Source organism: Rhipicephalus microplus, chromosome 2, assembly GCF_043290135.1.
Source record: "Rhipicephalus microplus isolate Deutch F79 chromosome 2, USDA_Rmic, whole genome shotgun sequence".
Taxonomy (NCBI): Eukaryota; Metazoa; Arthropoda; class Arachnida; order Ixodida; family Ixodidae; genus Rhipicephalus; species Rhipicephalus microplus.
In genome coordinates this window covers 206,827,560-206,852,845 of record NC_134701.1, presented here as the reverse complement: position 1 = coordinate 206,852,845, position 25,286 = coordinate 206,827,560, and the positions used below count along the sequence as shown (strand labels likewise).

Genomic DNA, 25,286 nt, shown 5'->3' with positions numbered 1-25,286 from the left:
TAGAGGCAGAGGCCGTGTGGCGAGGCTCGCGCTTCAACGGGCGCATTATTATCGAACGATTTATTGTTAATTTCTAAGCCATTTTGATTCGAGCGATATAAGAGTAAATGGTTTGCGTAAAAGTACGTGTTCTTTCCTCTGCAAGTGTCAAGCGAGATGCGGCGAGAAACAGCGGCCTGCACGCGTCAGTGAAATAATTGTTCTGCTCATTTTGTTTATTCGTACGTAGCTACTTAGTCATGTGTCACGTACACTGCCGCACATACTCTCCTTTAGAGGCTACTAGACGATGTTTATCGTTGCTGCTTTTGCTATGTTCCCACCGTACAATTGTTTACCTTCGCTTCTAACGTGGTAATGTGAATGTATTATGACGACTCGGTTGTAACGAGGTTTATTAGCCCTGAGCTCGGGAACGAACCAGCACAACGAACCCGAAGATGAAGCGCACGTTCAAAGACGATGATGACTGCTAGCCAGAATAGGTGATGATGATTGACTGTTGTCCAGATGAGGATGAAGTGCCTAATAGATCCCTACACTAATTCCCCCCACTTGGAAGCCGCTAGCCTGGCCGCTGCGGGCGGGTAGTCAAGATGACGAAGAACGTCGGCGAAAAGCTTCATGCGGGAACCGTGTGCAATTTCGGTGCGGTGGTAATGGTGGTCAGTTGGCACGACAAGAGTCGTCACACGATAGTTGACAGGTGAAGTCTGCTCTAAAACTACATATGGACCGATTAATAGAGGCTGCAAGTTGTCGCACAGAAAAGGTGTGTGAATTGGTCTCAATATCAGCACCTCGTCACCCGGTCGGAATGATACAGCACGATGAGAGCTGTCGTAGATGGCCTTCTTTGCTTGTTGCGTAGCTTCCGTGTTCATAAGAGCGCGCTGGCGGCACTGGGCAAGGCGAGAAATATATTATTCGCAAGAAAACGGTGATCTAGGGCCATTGCTGAAGAAGATCAACCTCTAATTCGCGCTCTTGCTTGCTTGTGGACGTGGCACTGGTCTGCAAGTGGCGTTCGATCTGGTTAGGCGGTTCTCGGTACTGGTTAAGTGGCTAAGTACTGGGTAGTTTTTATTTTTCGCATGGTATTTGGTGTTTTTTTATTATTTCTTGCAGGATCATTTTTGTTTTCTTGATCTAGTCTTGAGGCTGTTCGGATGTCGATGAATTCTTTAGGTCAGAATCGTTCCCTGTGGACGGCCTCACTACACAATGATGACTTACCTCTTGACTTGTTTCCCGCTCATTGCGGCGTGATGGGAAACGAAGAGGCAGACGCTCAAGCTAAAAATGCCTTAAGCAGTGCCCCTGAAGTACGCATTGCGTTTTCACGAGCTGACACGAACGCCCTGCTTCGCTGCGTGATGCGCAGCTACACACTTCAGCACTGGACCAAACCGGAACGGCGACACCAGCGACTTTACAAATGGAACCCGGAAATGAGGTTCCGCATGCCTCCTAAATTGAAACGGCAACTCACAAGTATGATCCACCGCATTCGTCTTGGTGTAGCGTACACTAGACGTTACGCACATATCATTGGTCGCAGTGACACCGGTCCTAATTGTGAACACTGTGATGTGCCAGAAACACTTGAGCACATATTTTGTGTTTGCCCAGCATACGCACGTGAACGACAAACACTGATTTCTTCTACTGAACAATATCGAAGTAGGTCATTAACTGATGAGACCATGTTGGGCCCTTGGCCAGACACCAACAGTGCAACTGCGGTCATAAGAGCAGTTATTACCTTTTTAGAAACAACTTGATTATGTGCGCGGCAATAAAATGTGTCTCAGCGCGGCTCTAAAATGTCTCTCAGCTAGAAAGAACACTACATACTCACCTCTCTATCTCACCATCGTCATCCATTATTCTTTCTTTTCCCCTTTCCCTTCCCCCAGTGTAGAGTAGCAGGCTAGAGCAAACTATCGCTCAGGCCGACCTCTCTGCCTTTCTGTAAATAAACATACTTCCTTCCTTCTTGACTTGTTTCACCGCAGTGGCGTGAGCAATACTCCCGTCGCTCTGGTACTTTTGGGGTGAACTTTCATTAAGCTAAACAACCCTAAGGCTACACAAAAACATGTCCATGCCGGGACTCCGAACTACCAGAGCATAACCGACTTGCAACAGTTTGGTCGCGGTGGCATTGTGGCATTGCTGGTCTGGTCAAACACCAGATCAGCAATGTGTAAAGGATCTTCTCAAGTGTTCTTCTTTTGCTTTGGTGCCGGTAAGTGCGTATATACCACAACATCTCGCATGCACTAAAGGCATTGTGCGTGGGGCTGACGCACAACTAAGCGCTGCGGAGACACTCAAAAAGCAGTCGGTGGCAGGTGTGGTTGCAGTTTACCGGTGCAATCGACTGGTTGACAACAAACGACATCTCACATAGTCATTGATTGCGACTTTTGCAGGTACGTCATGCCCTTCAGAAATTAAAGCATGGCCACTAGTATTTAGAGTACATCAGTCAGCTTCCCGCCCATTGCAATGTCAGAACTGCTGGAGGTTTGGACGTGGCTGCAAATCGGATGCTCAATGTCGTAAATCTGGTTAACGCCACTCAGATCAAGATTGTAAGGCCCAAGATCACTTGTGTTGTTTAATTTGTTTAGTTGGCATCATGCAGCTCATTTCACAGAGTGTCCAACACGCCATGAAGAAGTACAAATTCTAGAAATCTTAGACCAAAAGTGAGGCTCTAGAAAGGAAGCCATTGCAGCTGTTAAGGAGAGAGCCCATGGCTATGCTGGCGTTAGAGCACGTCCTTCATGTCGGGATACTAATATCGCGCAGGCAGTTGAGGTTGCGGTAGGAAGAGCTATGGCTACAGTTATGGACCAATTGGTAGCTAGCATATCCGAATGCATAGCCAAAGTTTTCACTAATCAAATTACTAAGCTGTTGATTCCAACTGCTTTAGGTAATCTTGAGTCCAATAAAATACCGACTTCCAGTTATGCTACTGCATTATGTAATGAGGAGGTGAATCATGCGGATAACGTCCAGGGCTCCTAAGAGTGCATGACAAACACTGAACAAGAACAAGTGTTAGACCTAAATGTGTCTACTGATGTCGAGCTTAATGCTCGGGCATAGAAACGCAGCCGGTCCCCACTGAAACATGACGGTTCAAGTTGCCTTCCGTCAAATCCCAAAAATACTCCGTCAAGTAAAATACTTAAACTATTTTGTGAAAGTTATCTCCGCAACAATTTTTACACCAAAATAGCGTCCCTGAGAGTTCTGAAGTGGAATTGTCGTTCTCTATTTGCTGCTCTTATTGATTTATATTTCCTGTGTGATAAACTAAATCGTCATTTAATCTTACTTTAAGAATCTTAGATTGCTCCTGATACTAATATTCATTTTAAGAATTGCCGTTTGTTCAGAATCGACCGCCCTACGAGAGGCGGCAGAATAGTGACAACGATTTCGAACAAACTTTGCCACAAAGCCAAACTGATGTCAAAAATTCTCCCCGGCATATGAAATATTAGCTGTAGGCTTAACTCTCCAGACCGGGCAGGTTTTGTCAGTAGTAAATGCTTACTTTCCTTCAGGCGTACATGACACTCGGCATTCGATACTTAATAACCACGTGTGGAGGAAATATTTTACTAGCAGGTGACTTAAACTCCCACAATGTTACATGGGGAGTAAAAACTGATACGTGTGGCAGCCTGTTGTGGCATTGGCTCAATATAATAATTTTTCATGTCAGAATTCGGGAAGCCCAACGTACGTATCCAGTCATACTTCTTCAGCGCTAGATTTAAATTTTACGAGCTAAAATTACGAGAAATAAATCACAACGAATTATTTCTTGTTAGAAAATGTCAGCGAAGTTCTCATCGATGATTTTTCGCTCAGCGAGAAAGACGCGGTACGGGCAGCGAAGCACAATAAAAGTTCCCTCCGTCTGAATGCGATGCGCTGCAGTGGAAATGAGATAACGTTTAGTTCTCTCATTTACTTCACTGTCTGCTTTGTCAGATAGAAGCACGATGCAAAAGGCTCGGAGCTCATATTCTTTATGAAAGAATTCCCGTGAGAAGTTCGAATTTATGGTGTCGTCAGATAATCATAACTCGAATTCTCCTTGGTGGAATGACGATTGCTCGAGGGACTATAGACGCAGGAAGGCAGCATAGAAAAGGCTTTTGTACATTCAGTGCCCTCGAAATTGGAAAGACTACCAGTTCGTTGAAAATTCTCTTAAACGTACAGTTCCCAAGTCAAAAGAAAAAGGCGGAAGTTCAATTTTTTTTTGTAAACTCAAGAATAAAGTGTTATTTAGATTCCTCGTAAAAATAAAATGATTCCGCAATCAATAAATGCAGACTCTGCATTTTGACGGCCGAAGAAATAAAAGCTTCATTAGAAGTGATTGGTAGGGGATTGGGGCAACGTTTTTCCAGCCAGCTATCACCACCTCCTTCACATGCGCTAAAAGACGAGCACATCACAGAAGTTTCCAGGTATGAATTGTGGCAGGTCTTTGCTAACTTGCCACAAGCGGCTCCGGGCCCTGACAGAGTTACCTCGTTCATGTTGAAAATGATGCATAAAGAGTGCCAAAAATACCTATTGCATATAATTAACTATTCGATAAGTACGTCATGGCTCCCATTGGAGTGGAAAATAGTAAAGGTAATACCAAAACTGAAAGTTCCGGGTGAAGGATACGTTTTGGATAACATTAAGCCCATTGCGTTAACCTCAAACTTCGTAAAAGTAATTGAGAGAATCCTAAACGTTCGAATAACAAATTTCATCAATGAGAGAGAAATTCTGAATCCATCCCAAATCGGCTTCAGATCCGGATGCTGCATATGGCAGGCCCATATAGACCTTGAAAGTCGCAGGAAACTAGCTAAGCGTGAAGAAAACAATCCTGCGCTCGTCACTCTCGATATAGCAAAAACGTACGACAGCGTTGAGCATATAGTGTTACTAAACCAGCTGCACAACCTTAACTTCCCAAACTATATACAGTCATGGATAAAAAATTTTCGCGCAATAGAACGTTTTATTGTTACAAAAACGGCATCTCGTCTTCTAAATATGTGCAAACAAGAGGTGTCCCACAAGGGGCCGTCCTTTCCCCAGTATTGTTCAATATATTGATGAGCTCTGTACCACAGCACCAGGACGTCCACACTTATGCGGATGACATCGCATTTTTTTCAGCAGCAGAGGATTCATAAGCTATTTCAAATATTACAGACATACCTATCTGCCTTAAAAAATGTGGCTTGATAGATTGCATCTTTATTTAAATGTCAAGAAATGTTCTGTTTTAACATTTTCACTCAAAGACCCGTTTCACAATTCGCTCTCCTATCATCTGGATCCTATCCCTCGAATAGTGAATGTGAAATATCTAGGGGTGATCTATTACCAATCAATGTCTTGGAAGACACGCAAAGATTACATTGCAGCAAAGGGAGGTCGTGCGGTGGGTATATTAAGCAAAATCACTAATAGTTGGTTAGGCATGCGGAGAAATTTTCTTATATCACTGTATTGTATGTATATTCGCTCGTTTCTTGAGCTTGGGTGCGTGTGATACGCGGGGGCACCTGCCTACAAGATACATCCTCTGGTAGTCATAGAGAGACAAGCCTTGAGACTATGCTTAGGTCTCCCCATCTTTGTGTCAATCAAGATCTTGTATCGTCAAGCTAGGCTTCTCTGACTTGTGAGCCGTTTTAAAATGATAGCTACACGGGCATTTCTTAGGCCCTATGAATCGCCGGTAAGGCGCTTACAAACAGTTTTTATTGACCGTCCTGACTTGTTTTTTTGGACAATATTGGTCGATATTTCGTATACCCCAAATTCTGGTTATACAGCGCTTTCTAGATGATTTAGACTTTAAAATAATGCTGTTCTTTTAATCAGCACCAATAACAATGCTATTAAATTACAGTTTGATGGTATATTTCCGAAAAATTCAAAATTGATGCCGCTCAGTTTTTTAGAAGCTATATTAAGAGATAACCTGGCACATACGCCGATACAAGCAGTCATAGCAACAGTTCATCACAAAGAGAAGAAAAGTGTGGAATTGGTATTTTTTTCTCCTGTCCTAGACTGGACCTTTTCGCTTCACATTCCAGATTTTGTGCCCATATTTGGAACTGCACTTTTTGCCATAATTCTAGCTCTCCGTAAAATAACTGCTTCAGTAAGGTCCACGATAATTTTAACGGATTCACTATCATTATGTGCCTCCCTTGCTGCAGACGAGAACTCGCATGCTCAAAGTGCTTTCAAAGCATTAGTTCTCTTGTATCTTAATCTGATCAAAACGATCTGGGTTCCAGGACATAAGGGCATTTCCATGAATGAAATGGCAGGTGTGCTGGCCAAGTCATCTTTAAATGGGCCTGCTGTTGAGCGATTACTTGCATCGCAATTCTGGATAGGCGCTAGACTAAGAAGGAAACTACCGTTAGAGCAATTTTCTACACCTTCACTAACAGCCACACTAGAATTAAAGCACTTGTTATGCCATTAAATAGTAAAATATGTCAAACGCGGGCAACGGAAGTCGCACACACTAGACTGTGTTGTCAAATTCCACACCTAAATTTATATTTACACAGAGCTGGTCTGGCAGCCTCCCTCATTGTCCTGTTTGTGAAGTAGATGAGTCAACTGAACGTTACCTCATTTATTCTAATAGATTCTCTGCCTTAATTAAAAACACTCTAGGTGCTGTTTGCCACCTTCTCGGAATAGATTTAAATGCTAAAATGGTGCTTTTTTTCGGGGCGTTGTCTCTCGGCCACAGCGACGGGAAGATCATTGACGCATTGCAGGAGTTCGACAAAAGTTCAAAGAGGTTTAAATGTTGAAATCATTCTTCGGTGAATTTTGAAATTTCCAAACTTATATTAAATCAAATACGACGCTTTATTGCATTACACTACAGAATATTTACAATTCAACAATGAAATTCGTCTTGTTGCAACTTTCTTTTATTTCTCGTAAATAGATTAATTTTAACCTGTTATAAGAAAGAAATTTATGAAAACTTTTCGGTTCTTGGCCAATAATACCCCAGCGTGGGCATGCGCCACATCGTCAAGGATCTTGACTTGAAGAAAGGAAGGTCGATAAAGAAAGTAGGTGAACGTCCGTAAACGAGATAAAACGGTGAGTAGCCGGCTGTGCGCTGAACAGCGGTGTTGTAGGCGAAAGTGACGAACGGTAGAAGTTTATCCTAGTTTCTGTGATCCGGTTGAATGTACACGGCGATCATGTCAGTAAGGGTTCGATGAAATCTCTCGACCAGACCGTTTGTTTCATCAAGGTAGCAGAGTCACGTCTTTCATTTCAGACCACGCAGGACGGTGTCGATCATGCGTTCAAACGTCGCGGGCGCATGGCAGAGCCCGAAAGGCATCACGTTGAACTTGTATACGCCATCGGGAGTTGCAAATGCCGTTTTTTCTTTGTCATCGTCGTGTATGAGAATTCGCATATATCCCGAACGCAAATCAAGGCTTGAAAAGTATTCGGCGCCTTGCAGTGAATCAAGGGCGTCGTCGATGCGTGGCATGGGGTATGCGTCCTTGCGTGTGATCTTGTTAAGTGTCCGGTAATCGACGCAAAAGCGCACAGAGCCACATTTTTTTATATATATACCAAAACAACAGGGGATGACCAAGGGTAGCTGACAGACGAATTATTTCTCGTTACAGCATGTCAGCGACGTTCTCCTCGATGATTTTTCGCTCAGCGAGAGAGACGCGGTACGGGCAGCGATGCACAATGAATGTTCCCTCGGTCTGAATGCGATGCGCTGCAGTGGAAATGAGATAACGTTTAGTTGTCTCATTTACTTCACAAAAAGAACAGTTAGGAGAACCAGCCAGACAAGCTCTCTTTGCTGTGCTTTGCTACCCTAGATACATGGCACGTATGCACTTTGAGAGATTGGTAAAGAATGCAATGTAGAGACTGTTAAATGTTAGTTCAGGTAAGCTATGAAATTTCAAACCAAAAATGAAGAAAATACATGGCAAATATACGTAAAATACTCAGTTTAACTACAAGTAATATGCTTTTGAGACTGTATTTCAGACTGCCGTAATAACTTGAGGAGAATAATTTTGAAAACTTTATCATTAACTTATCAACAGACGAAGACTTTTTAATACCAGATTAAAATTGTACTCGTTGAGTATTTTTATTGAAATGACACACGGCACAAAGGCATTTTTTTGCAGTATTCCAAGCCTGAGACACCGAAGCTTAAAATATTTTTTCCGATAAGGTCAAGCCTATTTTTGTAAAAGGAGTAATTAGAAATCGAGTTCTGATACGAGATTATCTTGCACATGACAAAAAGTAATGTGCGATATTTTTCAGTTCTCCGCAGAATTGGCAGAGGCAGACCAGCTCTGTGTAAATACAAAAAAAGACAGAAGATAGGAAACCGCGTGCATCTGTTCGGTGCTCTCGTAGGGAAGAAGAGGAAGATATCTGTCGTGCATGACGCACGTGACAACGCGCTAGACTGTGCCTCGTGAGAGAACGACCTGCCGGCCTGGATCATCCGCTCTGTCCTCGACGTGCCCTCCTCGCCTGGACCCTCACTCAAGGAAAAGCGGCAAGCCGTCCACGATGTGAGTAGCTGACAACGATCTGTTATGGTGGCCTCGACACCTTGTTAAAAGCGCCGGTTGCAAATACAGTCTGTGGGGGCGAATCATTGAGATGTCGGATGACACGTAGTCCAAGCTGCTTCCTTGCACTTCTTGGCGACATGCACCCGAACACCCTGTTCAGTCGAAAGAGGGTGCCATGGCCGTGTTTGCCAATGGAGTGAGCTGCTATAGACGCTCCATCGATACCACACTGATCTAACTCGATCACGCTGTCTGGGCTTATTGTTGCTATACTTGCAAAGCAAATATCCTTTTAGGACTAATTGGTTGATATTTGGGGTTTGGCGTCCCTAAACCACCATATGATTATGAGAGACGCCATAGTGGAGCGCTCCAAAAATTTCGACCACCTGGGGTTCTTTAACGTGCACCCATTCTGAGCACACGGTTCTACAGCATTTTAGTCTTCATCGGAAATGCAGCCGCCACAGCCGGGATTCGATCCAGCGACCTGCGGGTCAGCGGCCGAGTACCTTAGCCACTAGACCACAAGGGCGGGGCACTTTTAAGGCTGCATTGAAGGCTGTAAACGAATGCAAGAAATTGCTGCTCTTGCACACTGACTTAAAGAACTCTTCCATTTATGAACCACCACAAATTTTCAACGTGCGCGACAACCACTTCCCGCAGCAACCACCGTTAACTCCCCCCAATGCTGCTTGTTCAGGTTTCACTAACATAAGGGGTAGAATGAAAATTTTTGGCTTAGGATATAGATAAAAAGTGGTGATAACTGTTCAGGAGACTGATGTTATAATACAATCCCGCCACGCCATTGAGGGCAGATTAGTCATTCTTTGGCGGACTGCATACTTGCGAAGCCACAGCTCCACAATCGTTACACTGATGATCACTGGAGTAGCAAGCCTTACGTGGAAACTCACCTGGTATTACCTGAGAGCTGTGATATATCCCCTTTAGACGCGACTGATCATCCACTGTCTGCAAGTGGGTCAAATTCTCATGGCATGATTCCAAGGTACTCAATACTATATTCGAAGAAAGAAAATGTAGGAATGTGTTGTCTTGCGTGAGTTTAAGTATTTATAGATATTTAGCATGTAATTAAGCATATAGTTATTATTTCATTAGCCATCATCAAGTTTTGCATCAAAAGAAAATTTTAGGTTCAAGTGCAAGCACAGTTTGTTCTTTGATTGCATTCAATTCAAGCGAAGCAAAATACTGATGATATGGGTTCTGGGACATCAACTAGTCGTCAAACAAGCTGGTATCACCTGCAAAGTGATCACCTGCAGCATTGCGCAGCACAACAAAGGTATATAACCGGTATTTGTCTATTCGGGAAGCCTGCACGAGTGTGCACACCGCGTTTCAAGCCATTTCAATAAACACACGGTGCGAGACGTGCCTCTAAATTTGATTTGTACGATTTTGTGCGTGTGTGTAGAAAAAGTTGTTAACGATGTAGTGTACGATGTACCCTCTATGGGCGAGCAGAACACCGTCCTGCGGGCCCTACAAGGTACTACGTTCTTATACACGCTGTCAATGAAGAAGATATAGACCTTTCGACCAGATACCAGTCGTTCAAAAAGCACTTTGGCTTTCTTCATGACTGTTTGTTGTGTCTTGGTAAATTATCTTTTTTCTGGTTTTATTTCCTTCAGTAAAACACTGCCTGTCGCGCAAGGCTGTGCAGGAGTGAAAGGACAGCGAAATATTGACCTTTAATTGATTGTAGTTACCATAATGAGCTGATATTACTGAAGCGCATTATACAGCAAGTCATTCTTGCTACAAAAAACCCTGATAGAAACCATTGTATTAGTCGTGGTCGCAAGTAACAACAAAGATACTTGCCAACTACGTCGTATCGGCTTTTCCATGCAGGGTTATGCGCTGGCGCCAGCTACGCCTGCTGCTCTGGAAGAGCGTCTACCTGTACAGACTTCGACGCAACTGGGCCATCACGGCACTGGAGAGGCTGACGCCACTGCTGCTGACGGTGGTGCAGAACTATCTGCACTGCAACGGCTACAGCGTAGGCGACACGCCACTGCCCATACCCACCATTGGCACCACTTTCGCTGGCAGTGACAATGACGCGCCCAGCGTGATCAGGCCTTCGATCAACTTCCCTTCTCCTCTTGGCTTCGCTCCGGCGCCAGGCACGTGTGCAACTTAACTGCTAACTGTTTATGCGGAGTTTTAGCTCTGTATGTTGTTTATTCTGCCCTGAATTCTGACACATATATGCTCAAACAGAAACGCTTATGCAACAACGGTCGTTACGCTTATTTCAGAACTTTTAATACTACTACGACAAGCAGCATTCTCACGTGATGCTTTTTACTAACACTGCAAACATACGTGCCGATTTGGTGTGGAGAGGCTGCAAACTAGTGTTGGTATTTTGCCCGGAAACATGAGGCATGCCATAGAGGAGGTCTCTGGACTGACATTGACTGCCTGGAGTAAAGCTTTTGTTTTAGGCAAGTTGGTGCCATCTTGAACACATCCTTAGGTTGCGCAAAAAAACAGACGAAGGAAGCAGAACAGGACGGGCGCACGTCGTGTTCACTTTCGCGCAACCCAAATTGGTGTTCAAGGCTGCCTGGAGTCCTTGCAAGAGCACTTAAAGCTGTGAACATACGTGCCTTCTTGCATTTCGCCTGCATCAAAATGCTACCGCGAGTGAACCCACGATTGTAGCTTTATGTCATAGCAATTTCGCTACGTCGTGAGGTAAGGAGTCATACTTAGTGGCGTAAAGATGCCTGACTTGCCCTGGGTAGCAATTGTGGGGTGCGCGGGGTAAGGGCGTAAGAGTTCGTGAAGCCTATATTTCTAATTGCGTTCGATCATTGGGTACAGTTCACAAGAAGGCGATGGCGAATGGTGTGCTAGTTGGCTGTTTTCGAGCTTTCTCTAATGTCGCGACACCACCCGAACAAAGTACTTGGGGAATGGAATGTGCGACTTCATCGACGTCACCAACAGGCAACGTTACCAGTGAGGAAGTGCTGCGCCAGGCCTTCCCCTCCGTCAGGCTTGAGTCATTCCCTAGCGAGGCTGAGATGGTGGCCAAGCTGTCCGTACGCAAGAACGCGGTGGGCCTCGCCAACAACTACGGCGTCGTGTTCGAACGGGTCGAGCAAGGCGAGCTCAGTTACACGCTGCGATTCCCATCGTGGCAGGAATTCTACACCAGGCAGACATTCGTGGGCAACGCCCAGAAACAGCCACCCTTTTGGATGAACGGCAAGTTCTGTTCTCTAGTTGAGGGCACACACACCCGTGTTGTGCTTTTGCATACTATGCGTACCTCGTTACGACACCTCGTATGCCATCGATAAGCAGATAAAACGGCTTAGAATTTGTCAATAAAGACGGTCTTTACAATATATAATAGGAGTAAATGGAAAATATCTCATTGATAATAACTCAGGGGGCGAATTGCAGCTTGTGGTTAGAGAAGTGCACACGAAAAGCAAAAAAGTAGGTCTGAAAATAATATGCACAAAACTGAAATAATGTGCCACAGTCTTGGCAAAAAACAGCGCTTTGCGATGAGTGCCGAGACGCTGGAAGTTGAAAAAGAAAAATTCGGCAGATTCGACGTACCTGGGAATTGATGTTGTGCGAAGCGTGCGGAGGGAAGGTAACCCTGTTGCAATTTTTTATTAAGCAATACGTCATGAAATGACGCTAAATAAATGTATAAATGTTGCACGTACATGTTTATATAACCGGTTGTTTACACTTGCACAACGATGTCAACGGCGACATGCGTATTAGCAACACCACAAGCTAGTATGAACCGCTGATGCTCGCGAATGTGCTGGCCCTGGACACTGCTACGTAAATCAACTTCAGCGAATGACACTTAACCACATTGGACGTTAACCCGACGTGACAGCTACATCAAATGAGTACATATGCAATGTTTATAAAATCGGAGAGGCAGCACTGCAACCACCATTGACGTTCCACGACGATTGTGACATTATTCATGTCTTGACCAGAGCGTCATATTCACCAGACCATCTTAGCCTTCCATGCTACTTTGGTTCACGCCAAGTTAAGGTGGTGACAACGAGAGCACGCAAACGTAAGCGGCTAAATATATAGATAGATAGATACGCTCAAAGTCGCCGAATTTCGCTAAGAAATGATTGGCACTTAGTATGTCTACTTAGAACATGTAGTAACCGCGAAGCCAGACCACGAAAGTCAAATACCTGGAATAATAAGGACGGGGTCGATCACATTCAACGACTGTTGACATGTTTGCTAAGCTTTGCAAGCGTAGTACGATAGTGCCACAAATAAGCGATTGTTTTTATTTCCATCGTCCTACGTCGCTGGACCCCGCAGGTATCCTGCTGCCCATGGTGTCCGGACTGAACCCGGCCGTCGCGCGCGCCGAGGCCATGCGCCTGAACAACCCCCTGCCGCCAGTGTACTGCCAGACGCATCGCTTTCCGACACCCAAGGCAAAGGGCTGGGGTGGTGGTGCGCGTCGCATCGCCGACCTCTGCGTCGTGTACGGCTTCATCGTGATCGCGCCCGTCGCCGTCAAGCGCATCGCCGATGAAAAGTCCGTCGGCATGAAGGTAGAGACACGGTGGCTGCGGCTGTTTTGCAACATTGTGGGCGCAATCAGTTTCGGCGCGGCAGACTATCCAGCTCCGCAGCAATAGGTTTCGGCGATGAGTCGTGGTCGTTGCGAAGCAGACGACAAAGTCGGAACTGGGCAGCAATACGTTTGTTCATTGTGTAGACTACTACCAGAAAATGAAGAAGTTTTACATAGTTCGGTGAAATAAACGTCTTTCACGTTGTTGCATGACGGTATGTCGTATCGAGTGGCTGTGGAAGGCAGTACAAGGTTGGGCGGACGCGCTACTGTATAGGTCCTCAACTCGGTTAACTTAAAATTGCTTGAATTATTCTCGCACAAGCTAGTTGAATCTATGTGCTGTTGGGCGAGTTAGTAATCTATAATAACTGCGCGAATAAACGTAAAGGGTCATTTTGTTTCTTTGTAAGTGCTTGCACTATTATTTTGTCCCCTTTTCTTCGTTTCTTTTTTGCGCAGTATCTCTGCTAATAGTTCAATTTAAATAAGCTGTGATCACGAGAGGACATGAGCGTAAGTGCGCTGTGGAAGTGCACGTGGCAGTGCACGCTTGATCTGGTGTCACCGGTTACAAGGCCGATAGGCAGACCTATTGAGAAACTGGAAAAGCTTGTAATCAAACTCTTAACGTAGAGTACAATTATTTAAAGATGAACGTATTACAAAAATTCTAAACAGATCAATTTAAAAACCTTTCTCACTTAGGCGTACATAGCAAAACGTCCCCAAGCGTACCTAAATCAACGTTCGCACGGACATCCAACGCGAAATTTTGTGGTTTTTCTCGTTCCGCTCACCTGCCTTTTCCCTTACTGCGCCCGTTTCCACACGCTACCCTTCATGTCGCGTCTAATACTGCCACGCTTCTAAGTCGATACATTTGCACACAACTACGTGTGAAATGAGAAATTCACTCTGTGAATCCTGCGAGACACTTTGGTGAAAGGAACTTTGTTTCTCTTCCGAATAACTTTCTGCCCTAGTTGAGTCTCGTGCCATAAATGAAGCTGGTTGCTGATCGAAGCATGCCAACGCGTGTGTGTTATTTCAGACCCACATGCAAGATAACTTTCAGTTTGTGCCGGCAGTGCAGTTAGCGCGAACCTCACGATTGCATCGTGGTGGTGTTTGTGCTCGAGTTACAACCGACATGCCACGGAGCTGGCCCTCCAATTTTCCGCCTGTACGTGACCCGTATAACAAAGAGCGATTCAGTCCATATATAAGCGTGGAAGTTTCGTGCATCACAAATTTTCTGGAAGGAGTTTAGAAAATGGGTGTACGAAAAAGGATGACTGCATGTCGATTCTAACAACGCTAATCTAAACAACAAGGTCGTTGTGTTTCAGACGTTGCTTTTCTTAAAACTTATCGCCGGTACAGCACATTCGTGCTACTGTCATGAGTACTACAACTTAATCACCACGTAAAACAAATTACCCGACTTGCCAGTGCTAAGCTAGTTATATATCTTGACAATAGCAAGGGCATACACAGTGATGGGAGGGGGGAGCTGACAGGTGCCCTATAGGATGCATGTCCACGTAATGAATAATGAGACTTGTGCGACAAGTTTTCATGAAATTTATGTTTGCTTAATCGGCAGATTCTCAACACTGGTGGTGTTCGCGCACAGGTCGAGATACTGAGATACTACACAATATTTGTAAGTTTTCGCAGTCCTAATTTCGACAGGAGGGGGGGGGGGGGTTCCGTCCTACTGTTTTTGAAAAAAGATCTGAACCCGTCTCTTAGCGTTCATTCAACCTGGAAGCAAGGCCATAAATGATTATCTTTTTTTATATAGTTCTAAGAGTGGTAGTATGGAGATCGACATAGTTCTGTATTCGATGCATGATGTGATATGAGAGGTACTTGCTCTTACTTAGTACGTGCGGTTTTGCTAGTTGGTGCACATTTAGTGTCAATAGACAAAGTTCGCCGGAAAACACATTCGCACGAGAACGAATACAAAGAATGGGTGCTCGTCTCGAGTACGTGTTCTCGTGTGCTCGCGTTTTTGGAGCCCAAGTGTACAATCGATACAAAGGATGACATGATGTGTGCAAGGACAGGTGTAACGTCGGTTGAAATATGTTGCATGTGGAAGCGAACTATGCATGTTCACATCAGAGGTGACGGAACTGTGCTCACTTCTTCGCACACAGGAGCTGCTGCACATCGCGGGCGTGTCGGACGCTGTGTACTGGCTCTCGGCGTACCTGAGCGGCCTGCTGGTGATGGCGGTGGTGGCGGTGCTCATGACGACGCTCATGAAGCTGCCGCTTTTCTGCGCTCCAGCGCTGCTACCACAAAGTGACTTCACGCTGGTGCTGGCCATGATCATGCTTTATGCCGTCTACTGCGACCTCTTCTGCCTACTCATCAGCTGCGTCGTCAAAACACGTGAGCAACTCGCATCTGTAGCATAAGTAGGACTACAGGACCCCTTCAAGAAATTGGTTGATGTGTGCGTTTAACGTCCCGAAACCGCCATATGATTATGAGAGACGCCGTAGTGGAGGGCTCCGGAAATTTCGACCACCTGGGTTTCTTTAACACGCACCCAAATCTTAGCACCCGGGCCTAGATCATCTTTGCCTCCATCGGTAATGCAACCGCCGCAGCCGGAATTCGATCCCATGAAGTTTGGGTCAGCAGCCGAGAGCCTTCGGCACAATACCACCGTGGCGGAGCCCATTCAAGAAATAGAAAAATCATAATTTTTATAAGCCAACGTCAGAGTAAAACGCATGTTAAATGAAGGTAAAGAACACCGAACTATAAGTTCATCTAATGCGCCAGATGTGGCTCATTCCTCCTGGACAATGAAGGCAGTAATGTTTATTTTTATGTTACTCGAAGCGGTGTGTTTTATATTTGTGTGGATGACATGAGATATAGTGAAATGTGCAATCCTGCGGGCAACCACATCTGTTCGCTACACTTTTTCATTTGTGTTATCAGAAAAACGGTGTTATAGTAAAAAGAGCCCTGAAGGTGCAATGTCGAACATTAAATTTGGAATACATGCGTGAAAACTTGTAGTGTGTGGGCCGGAAGTAATCCGAAGCATTTAATACTGGCATGGCTGAATTGTACTCTATGCAATCATAAACCTACATGTGCTAATCGATAACAGGTAATGCAAGTTTTTGTATCTGGTAAACAAGAAATGCCGGCATTGTGTTGCTAGTATTAAATCGCCATTTAGTCGGTATATGTACTTTACAAATGCGATGCACTACTACGTGAATTCGACGCACCTGCTGTCCTATAGTGCACTTGCAGCCATCAAGTCACAGTTTGCACCAATGCCCCATTCTGAAGCAGATAATACGCGTCCACAAATCTGTCGCGCGAAGCCACAAGATAATTCATAGATATTCATCATGAGGAAAAATATGTAGTTGAGGAAAACGTCTTTCTTGTCTGGAGATCAAATCCGGGACCTGCGACTATACATGAGGTCACTCCACCAATCGAGCTAACCAATGGTAGGAATTGGAAGCGCGAGTGTCCATTGGCGATCAACTCTTAGCACGCCGGCACTGAACATTGCGAAGCAATTCAGGACTCATCCACAACGTATTGAAGAAAAGCGACTTCGCGTTCATTCCTTTTTCTCGGTCGTAGCGGTGTACGCAGTGTTCGCCATCGTGTGCCTGTGGACGCTTACGTACGAGGTGCCTGTGTTCTTCATGGACGTGCCGGGGTCGGTCGAATACGTGGATCTCTCGCTAATGCAGAAGATTCAAAGCTCGATCTTCCCGAACATGGCGGCGCACTGGATATTCCGCATCATCTCCCTGCACGAAGAGAACAGTTGAGTGTCGCTGCTATGTGATGCCTAGTTTGTAGCGCCACATCTTCTTTAGATGGAGCGATATTGTTAGGCATTCACAACAACCAAGAACGCACCCTCTGGCATTACTCAATAAAATTGAAACACCTCATTCTCGCAATCATTCAGAACTTCGCATAACCAAGCTGAACGTGAAGGGTACATTAAAACCCCTGTTGGCGTATTTGTACGCGGTTTTAGATTATCACAAGCAAGTTAACCTGCGGTTGTGGCAGTTATTATCTGTCGTATCTATCTGTTACGTCGATTACTTCATTTACCACAGCGAGTTGCTGATAGTCGTCAGCGTTTGTTGAAGGGATGGGAAAGATGTGGCGTTATACGTCATCGTGGATGACGGCCGTGTCAATAGCGGTATGCTGCGTTCAAATTTCTCATCGTGTAATTTTTTACGTCCTACAGAGCTGACGAAATTTTATTTATGTTTATAAGAATATTCTCCCTTTCCCGTAACGAGCGATTACTGTGGAAGATGTATCCCTAATTATTTTTCTACGTTCTCCCTCGTCAAATGTGGTGTAACGCCAGGCTGCCTGGCCGCCACAACCAGGCCGAGTAGGGCCGATTTTTTTTTCGTGCAGCTGTTTACAGCTGAAGTGAAAATCAAAAATCGTGTAATATTTATTACTGAGGCATGCGGAGAGTTGTGAGACTGCAGGGACACCAAGTGGGTGTGCCCGCGCATGCACTTAATGATCTTGGGCAACGCTAAGTCGCGTGTATTAACAACAACAAAGAAATCTCATAACAAGCCACGGCCACGCAGACGACGGGGCCCACTGGAGCAACTTCCGCGTTCCCGGCTCGCCCTACGATAATGTGACACTGTTTGGCATGACACTGGTTGTGTGCTGCTATTGCGTCACCTACGGCATGTTTGTCTCGTACCTGGACAACGTCTGGCCCTGGCAGTACGGCATCCCCAAGGAACCTCTGTTCTTCACGAAGGCAAGCTATATGTCGCTTTGTTTAGCGCCACACGTTATCCTTTAGTCATCCTTTTCTGAGCTCCGTATCGGCGCATACCGCAGATTGAAGCCTCGCATTTTTGGACCTTATACGTCACCCATAATCCGGGAACATTGCATTGAGTATACAATGACTTTCCTAAGCACTTCGCCGATTTTAATCCCGTGACAGTGGATAAAACGTTTCGACAGCCGAGCGAGTTCGCGATTTCGAGTGCTGCATCCACGGGACGATTACAATACAAAAAGATCGAGTAAAAAGAGAGTCCTTTTGTCTCACAACAAAAATAACCTACATTGCGTTCCTTTTCTTGTATAATCGGTACACGCCCGGCTCTTCAGTCAAGGAAAGGCATGCGTGACTTGAAATTCTATTAGTGTGGCATACCATCTAGCTTGCTTTAAAACTCGGTGCTGGCCCTCTTTCCTATCAAGCAAGCCAGATAATGAGTATCATTGTGGGAGCAGAAGACACACTCTTTTTACTTGATCTTTTTTTAGATTGTATTGATACTTCGCTTCTTTGATACCACGTGATATAGAGTTCGCGATGCAAGCAACACTTTCTCTTCGCCCAATCTTTATTCGCCGGCACCCCTGTCAGCATCTTGAATTATGATGTCCCTGTGACTTAACTTACGGGCTTCGATTTGTCAACAGCAATCGCTGCGTAACGACGCGCGCACAACCTGACCTTGCGTTTGGTTCACACACCAGAGTTGTTTTCGGCTTCGCGCACAGGAGTTACTGGTTCTACAGTCGCCGCAAACAAGTGACCATCAGCGAGTCGACGACGGACTCTGCGGAGCCCGATGCGCCCATAGAGGGCGTCGGAGACCGTACGAATCCAGGCATTGTGCTCAAGGACGTCACCAAGGTGAGTAGACCACGCAGTTGAAACAAGACAAACTTGTCGGGGGTTTCGTACACTGAGAGAAGAGTACGAAACTGCATTTTTACAGCGTGTAGCGCTGAAGCCTAGCCACTGCTTTTTACGCTTACTGGGAGCCCGAGAACCGGTAGATGTTTAAAGCAGATGTTACCGCGTGTATTTAGGCAACTTAAATGTTATTGCAACTTTGCATGAACCGTTTTTTTTTTCTCGTGATAACGCTTTTTTTCGAAAATCTCATTCGTACGTCCTGCGGAATCCTTTATTTAAAAAGATTAAGTTAAGAAATTAATTTAAAAGAAATTAACACCTAGTTATTGGAGACGGGCGGTCGAAATGAATGTGGAATCGGAGCTACTACTAGGAGGAGCCTGTTTCCACTTTAGATTTTGAAAAATGCGATCGCTGGTAACTTTACCAAGATGACGAACCCCAAGCCATTTCTCCGGTGAAAGCGAAAAGCAGAAGAGCACAACTACCTTACTCTCTTCGTTGACATCCGGAATGAGGGAGCTTCTATTATATCAACCGTCGATGTACTTCGTTTCGCAGGTTTGCGTGCGGCGCTTGCGATTATGGCGCGCACATCGCTTGCTGATCAACGAATCCAATTAAACTAACAAACACCACTGCGATCGTTCTCGTGAATGGTGACGTCATTCCGGTTGTAGAAGCAATATATTTCTATTTAGTTGATGCAGTAACATTTCCACTTGAAACGAATTAATATAACTGTGGAACTGGGCATTGATAGGTAGTTCTGGAACATTCCAAGTTCGTTGGGAATGCTCTGTGGAGCAGAGAACGGCAGTTTTCCCATCTCAGTGCGCATTCACAATGCCTTTAGCGTCATAAAAAATAATTATGGTCATTGAAAACGGGAAAGTCGAGCGCGAAATCATATAGGTGATTTTCAAGCTACAGTGTAAGTTTGTTGGCTGCGCAATGTTTGTAACCGAACGATGCTGATCCGCATAACGTATTATGCAGAGCAGAGTAGCTATAGACGCGACACGCAGCTTTATTTTCGTGCTTTGTCACCGAACATGGCTACTTTTACGCTTTGTGGAATGTGTATTCGAATAGACGATTTCTTTTTTTTAGGGGAGGGAGATAATGCTTTCCGTAAAGATTGTACAACTAGATTTCGTTGACACATTCAGCGAGACTTCAGAGGACGCGGGTGGCATCTTTTTAGATCCTCTCTGAATGCCACCCTCATAGGGGAGGGAAACGTCTGCGTAGTTTTTGTTTCATTTTGTTGTGTTAACTCGAAGTATATTTTTATCGTAAAAAATAAGGACCCGTTTGCTTTCCTTGGCATAAGTGCGTGTTTATTATTAGTTGTGCATGTTCAGATGCATTGTTATGCAAATTACGATGAATTTCCTGTTGTAGCGCATTCAAGGCGCCTCATGTGTCTCGTGTTCCCAGTTATGTAGTCACTCGTGTGCCCATTACGCCTGAAACAGCTCATCCGAATTCCTAAAAAGGAATTCTGATGTACTTGTAACTTGCACTTGTAACCTAACGCGACCTAACCTAACGTATGCACTTGTAACCTAACGCGAGACATCCCGCACCGCTCTCTGTCGGCACCTCGGACGCTCAGGTGTACCACAACCAGACGGTTGCCGTGCGGCATGTGAGCCTGAAGGCGTACCCGGGCGACGTGACCGTTCTGCTGGGCCGCAACGGGGCGGGCAAGACTACGCTGCTGCGCCTCATCACGGGCCTCGAGCAGGCAACCGAGGGCTGCGTCTACGTGGCCGGCTTCGACGTCGCACTCGAGACGGACTCCGCGCGACGGTCCATGGGATTCTGCCCGCAAGAGAACGTGCTCTTCCTCGGCCTCACTGTTCTCGAGCACCTGCAGTTCTTCGCCAGGGTGCGCGCTCCTTGTGGCTCCCTGTATCGGACACTGGTGTATTATCTGCACCAATGCGAAGCACCGGTAGAGACTTAATTGCTAAAGCATAAATTCGAATAACTTCAGAGTAGGACGTGATCTGTGGGGAACAACACTGCTAAGTTCTGCTTTTTTAGCTTCGTGCCCTAGTGGTAACACCCTTGTCACTGTGCTGTCCAGAGTTTAATGGCTTAATGTCATTCCTCCTTACTGCAAGCAAAAGCCTGCTGTACTTACGGATTGTTTATTGCAAAAGCAAACGTAGCTTAATTTTTTTAAATAACCACAATGGAGATGTTGGCGAGTTTCATATGACTCAGTGTTCCAGCGTCCACTCGGGTGCTACCAATGTGCGTTCGTTTTGACATTATTTTCACTGCTTGTTAACCTGTTAGCTGCTGTACATGTCTAATTTAGCGCTTCAGGGTTAATTGGCCTATTTGATAAGCGTCGCTTTAACAGGAGGGACGCTGTACAGTAAGCCTACACAAGTCATTGCGTCATTAAGTGGCGCCCAGGTTTGTACGATGCGCAGGTGAAAACATGAGTTGTGTTTTGCGCAGATTCGCAGCGATAGCTGGGCTACGGGTGATGAAGCGATTGAGGAGATACTGGAAGCATTCAAGCTGGCCGAGAAGCGCGACGCCTTGGCCAGCTCCCTGTCCTGGGGCACCATGCGAAAGCTGCAGCTCGGTGTCGCCATCGTCGGAAGTCCTCTGGTCAGTGGCTCGTCATTGTCACTGCGAGGATGCCGCCCTGAACCTTTCAATTGTAATCATCATTTACGAGAAAGAAACGTATTTGACGTTGCAGAGTGAGACAGGTTAGTTCCTGTTGGTTCATCGCTGATTCGTGTTGGTTCAATTGTAATCATCAATTAGGAGAAAGAAATGTATTTGAGGTTGTAGAGTGAGGCAGGCTAGTTCCTGTTGGTTTATCACCGGTTCGTGTGGGTTAAATTGTTATCATCAATTACAAGAAAGAAATGTATTTGAGGCAGGCTTGTTCGTGTCGTTCAATATTCAACTGCCGGTTTCGATAAAGACAACGAACACAAAGTTGTCAATTTTCGTTTCATCTACGTCTACTAAATCATTATGGACCAGAACTCCGACAGCCGTCTTCTGGCAACTTTCGGCGTGTTATCACATTTTTAATTGAATCAATCGGAGTTGCACGAAAAACTATAATGCTGACGTGCGAGTATATGCGGCTTATGCTAATTTGAATATATTCTAGTTTCATATTATTCTGAGTTTCATGTCACTATAAACTTACGTTAGGTGCGCGTGTAAAGTCACGCTGTAAGAACGCGACGTGCAAGCGAATGTGTTCGTACCGCAGATCGTGGTTCTGGACGAGCCCACAGCGGGTGCGGACCCCGAGTGCAAGGGCGCACTGTGGGAATGCGTTCTGCGCTTCCACGAGGACAAGACGATGCTGCTGACTACGCACAGCATGGAGGAAGCCGACACCCTGGACGACCGCATCGCCGTCCTCGCCTCTGGCAGGCTGCGCTGCTGCGGCTCGCCGCTCTTCCTGCGCACAACCTACGGTACGCGTTGACTGTGTCGCCTGCAGTAGTACATGCTCATCCCTATAATAGTGAACTTCGAACGAAATGGTTCCGGTCTCTAGGCTGTTTGAAGGCCACGGACGGGATTGGAATAGAGTACATAATCTGAATAGCTTTTGGCATGACTGTCAGTCTCGCTGCTTATGAACTTTCCTTGCCATACCAGAAGTAAGGGTTGCTTAATTCCTCTCTATTCAGGCACGGGCTACTGGATCCGAGCCGGCATGAAGAACTTTAGCCCAGCGCGCGCTCTTGCTGACCTGGTGCGGCGTTACGTTCCCCGGGCTCACATCAAGGCCGACGATCACCAGACGCTCAACGCGAACGTGGGAGATCCTGGCGTCAACACCCTCATTCAGGTGAGGGCGCGGGGAAACGCCGCTTGAAAGAGTACGAAGCTCAGTCATCTTGGCAGACAGCTCCTTTGTACAGATATTAAAAGTATTTGAGGGTCATCCAAAAGCAGATCTGCCAATGACGGTGTATGCAGAACTCGTTTGACCGAAAGTATACACATCAATTTATAAGCCTTACAAAAACTAACATACGAGTAAAAATAAATTGGCTGTACTTATGAAGATGCCCAAATGATGCTTACGTCAATGGGAAATTTAGTGTACACGAGCCCAATGCGACAAGTCAACAATGCATCTCTGGAACTTTCTGAGGTACCTATGCGTCACATGTTTTTATTGTATCAAAAATGCGAGTGTGCATATCAACTATTAGGGCTATCTATGCTGAACGGATCGAAAAAAGCACTGAGAAGTGTGCTCACGAAATACGACACATTTTTAGTACTGTTATGGTCTAATTGTATTTCATTAAAGCTTAGTCATCAGTGCCACGAGAAAAATAACAGCAATAAATAGCGCGAAAAATGAGACGAGGCCCGGGGAAAGAAAGGATCAGTAGGTGAGACATGTGAACAATTTGCCCAGCTTACAGTGTGCGCGTGAAAAAAAATGCGGTTCTTGCTCACTTCTATTTCAACAAGCAACCATTGCACATTTTATCCCATGGAATTACATTTCATTACTACGCAGGGTCTCGCTGACGACTGACTCACCTATGCATGCAACCATTTGAATATGTGGGTTCCAGCTAGTTGCTGGTTGCTACGTGATAACTTACTTTTTGTGCAAACATTTCTGGCCAACAAACGAAACCCACACGGTCATGAACATTCAAGTGAATTTACTATCGATACGAGGCATGTATATATGCAAGTATGTCAAATTAAACACAACTAGTGCACCGTACGATAGCGCACACCAGCTACTCCCTGCCCCAGATATAGCGCTCTTTCCGAATGCTCTTTCTGTGCTCCTCGTAATGTCTTTCTTGTGCTATGTATTGCGATGAATTCATACAGACTCGCCCAGACAAACATCACTATCGCAAAAAAAATGGCAGCATATCCACGGAGTGAATGATAGAGAGTTGGGCGAAGCATTCTTCCGTCCATCCCTTCTTGCTTCCGTGCGTCCGTCTGTGTGACCATCCATGCGTCCATCCGCCCATCCGTGCGTGCGTCTGCTCGTGCGTTCACCTTGAGTTCCTGGTACCACCTCGAGTTCATGGTATATACTAGTTCATTGTATTCATGGCACTGCGGCTCAACGCTCGCTAAACCTTTCTAAAACTAAGGAGGTTACACGCAGCGAGTATAACGTAGCAACCCTTTCTTGTCAGATAGTGCTCAATGTACATGCCAATGACTGCTAATGCGGATCACAGCGTGTGTGTTAGCTAAAAGCCGAATGCTCCTGTCTCTCTTTCCCCATTAGCAGCCATTTTCACGTACATTTAGCGCTATTTTTATTGTCCAACAACGCACAGAAGAAATCTCTCACTGGCGCCACCTTGGAGGTCAAAATGTTATACTTGTTACACACTACAACGGCTACGAGAGACGAACAGGTGTTTCTATAAGGAGGTTTGCCTCTAAAAAAAAAGGAAGTTTGTTACCATGACGTTTAGCGCCACTGTGGTGAAAAAAGAAAACGCCAGGCGTGCACGGAACATGCAGCACAAGCGCACGAAAACTGAAGGAGTGGCCTTTCTAGCGCCCGTCGTAAACACTCTTGGGGCGACTAGTTTAAGTACCATTGCAAGGTACTCACTACGCCATATATAAATCGTAATTTCGTCAATGAATGAAGTACCCACCTATAACGGTGAAGAAACGAGGTCCCTGCTTCGTATCTGTATTGCCCTTTGTGCACTTTGTTGATGCCGAGGCTGATGACAATGAAGTGAGCTCCGTTTCTCGTCACGCAGTTTCCACTGTTTGATGTACTTGTACCACGCTGGTTGAACGACGTGACACCTCCATAGCATCCTCTTTCAGAAGTTTCGAGCACCGACGTGGCTCTGCTAGGCACGATGTTTGGGTTCAAATTTGCTTAAACTCCGTTTCTTTCCTTCTCATTGTGGCCATGGCTGTTAAGACACCGGCAGCAGCAGACAGCTACGCCGACAGACTTGGCTGCCAATCTTGCAACGTCTTTCGCTTTAAAACGCACTCGCAGCTGCTCCGCGAACTAGAGGAGAACCGTCACACGTACCTGCTCGACTCGGTGTAGGTTTTCGTGGCGGCGCTCGAGGACGTGCTTCGCTGCGTGGACCGCGACCCTGACGGGAGCGAGGAGGAAGGCATACCCGAGCTGCCCGACTGCCCCTGCGCCCTGGTCGACGCCAACAAGGTGGCCGCCGGAGGCATCAACCCTTTCTAATATAAGGCGCTCCCAACCCACAAT

At 45.7% G+C, this 25,286-nt stretch overlaps 1 protein-coding gene across 1 annotated transcript; it reads left to right on the top strand.

Annotated features, from left to right (window-relative positions):
* The first annotated feature begins 8,571 nt into the window (after positions 1–8,571).
* LOC142793569 (phospholipid-transporting ATPase ABCA3-like) lies at positions 8,572–25,262 on the top strand. Its single transcript, XM_075885789.1, has 13 exons — positions 8,572–8,666; positions 10,563–10,840; positions 11,673–11,933; positions 13,050–13,288; positions 15,483–15,720; positions 16,951–17,139; positions 17,946–18,090; positions 18,889–19,024; positions 20,652–20,927; positions 21,512–21,667; positions 22,293–22,503; positions 22,723–22,883; positions 25,113–25,262. Coding segments are annotated over exons 1-13 (2,442 nt in total). The 5' UTR covers positions 8,572–8,664.
* The last annotated feature ends 24 nt before the right edge of the window (positions 25,263–25,286 follow it).

Coding starts and splice junctions, on each gene's coding strand:
- LOC142793569 (XM_075885789.1), top strand. Junction 10,841..11,672: donor TGGCTTCGCTCCGGCGCCAG/GCACGTGTGCAA, acceptor CGTCACCAACAG/GCAACGTTACCAGTGAGGAA. Junction 22,884..25,112: donor GCGTCAACACCCTCATTCAG/GTGAGGGCGCGG, acceptor GACTCGGTGTAG/GTTTTCGTGGCGGCGCTCGA.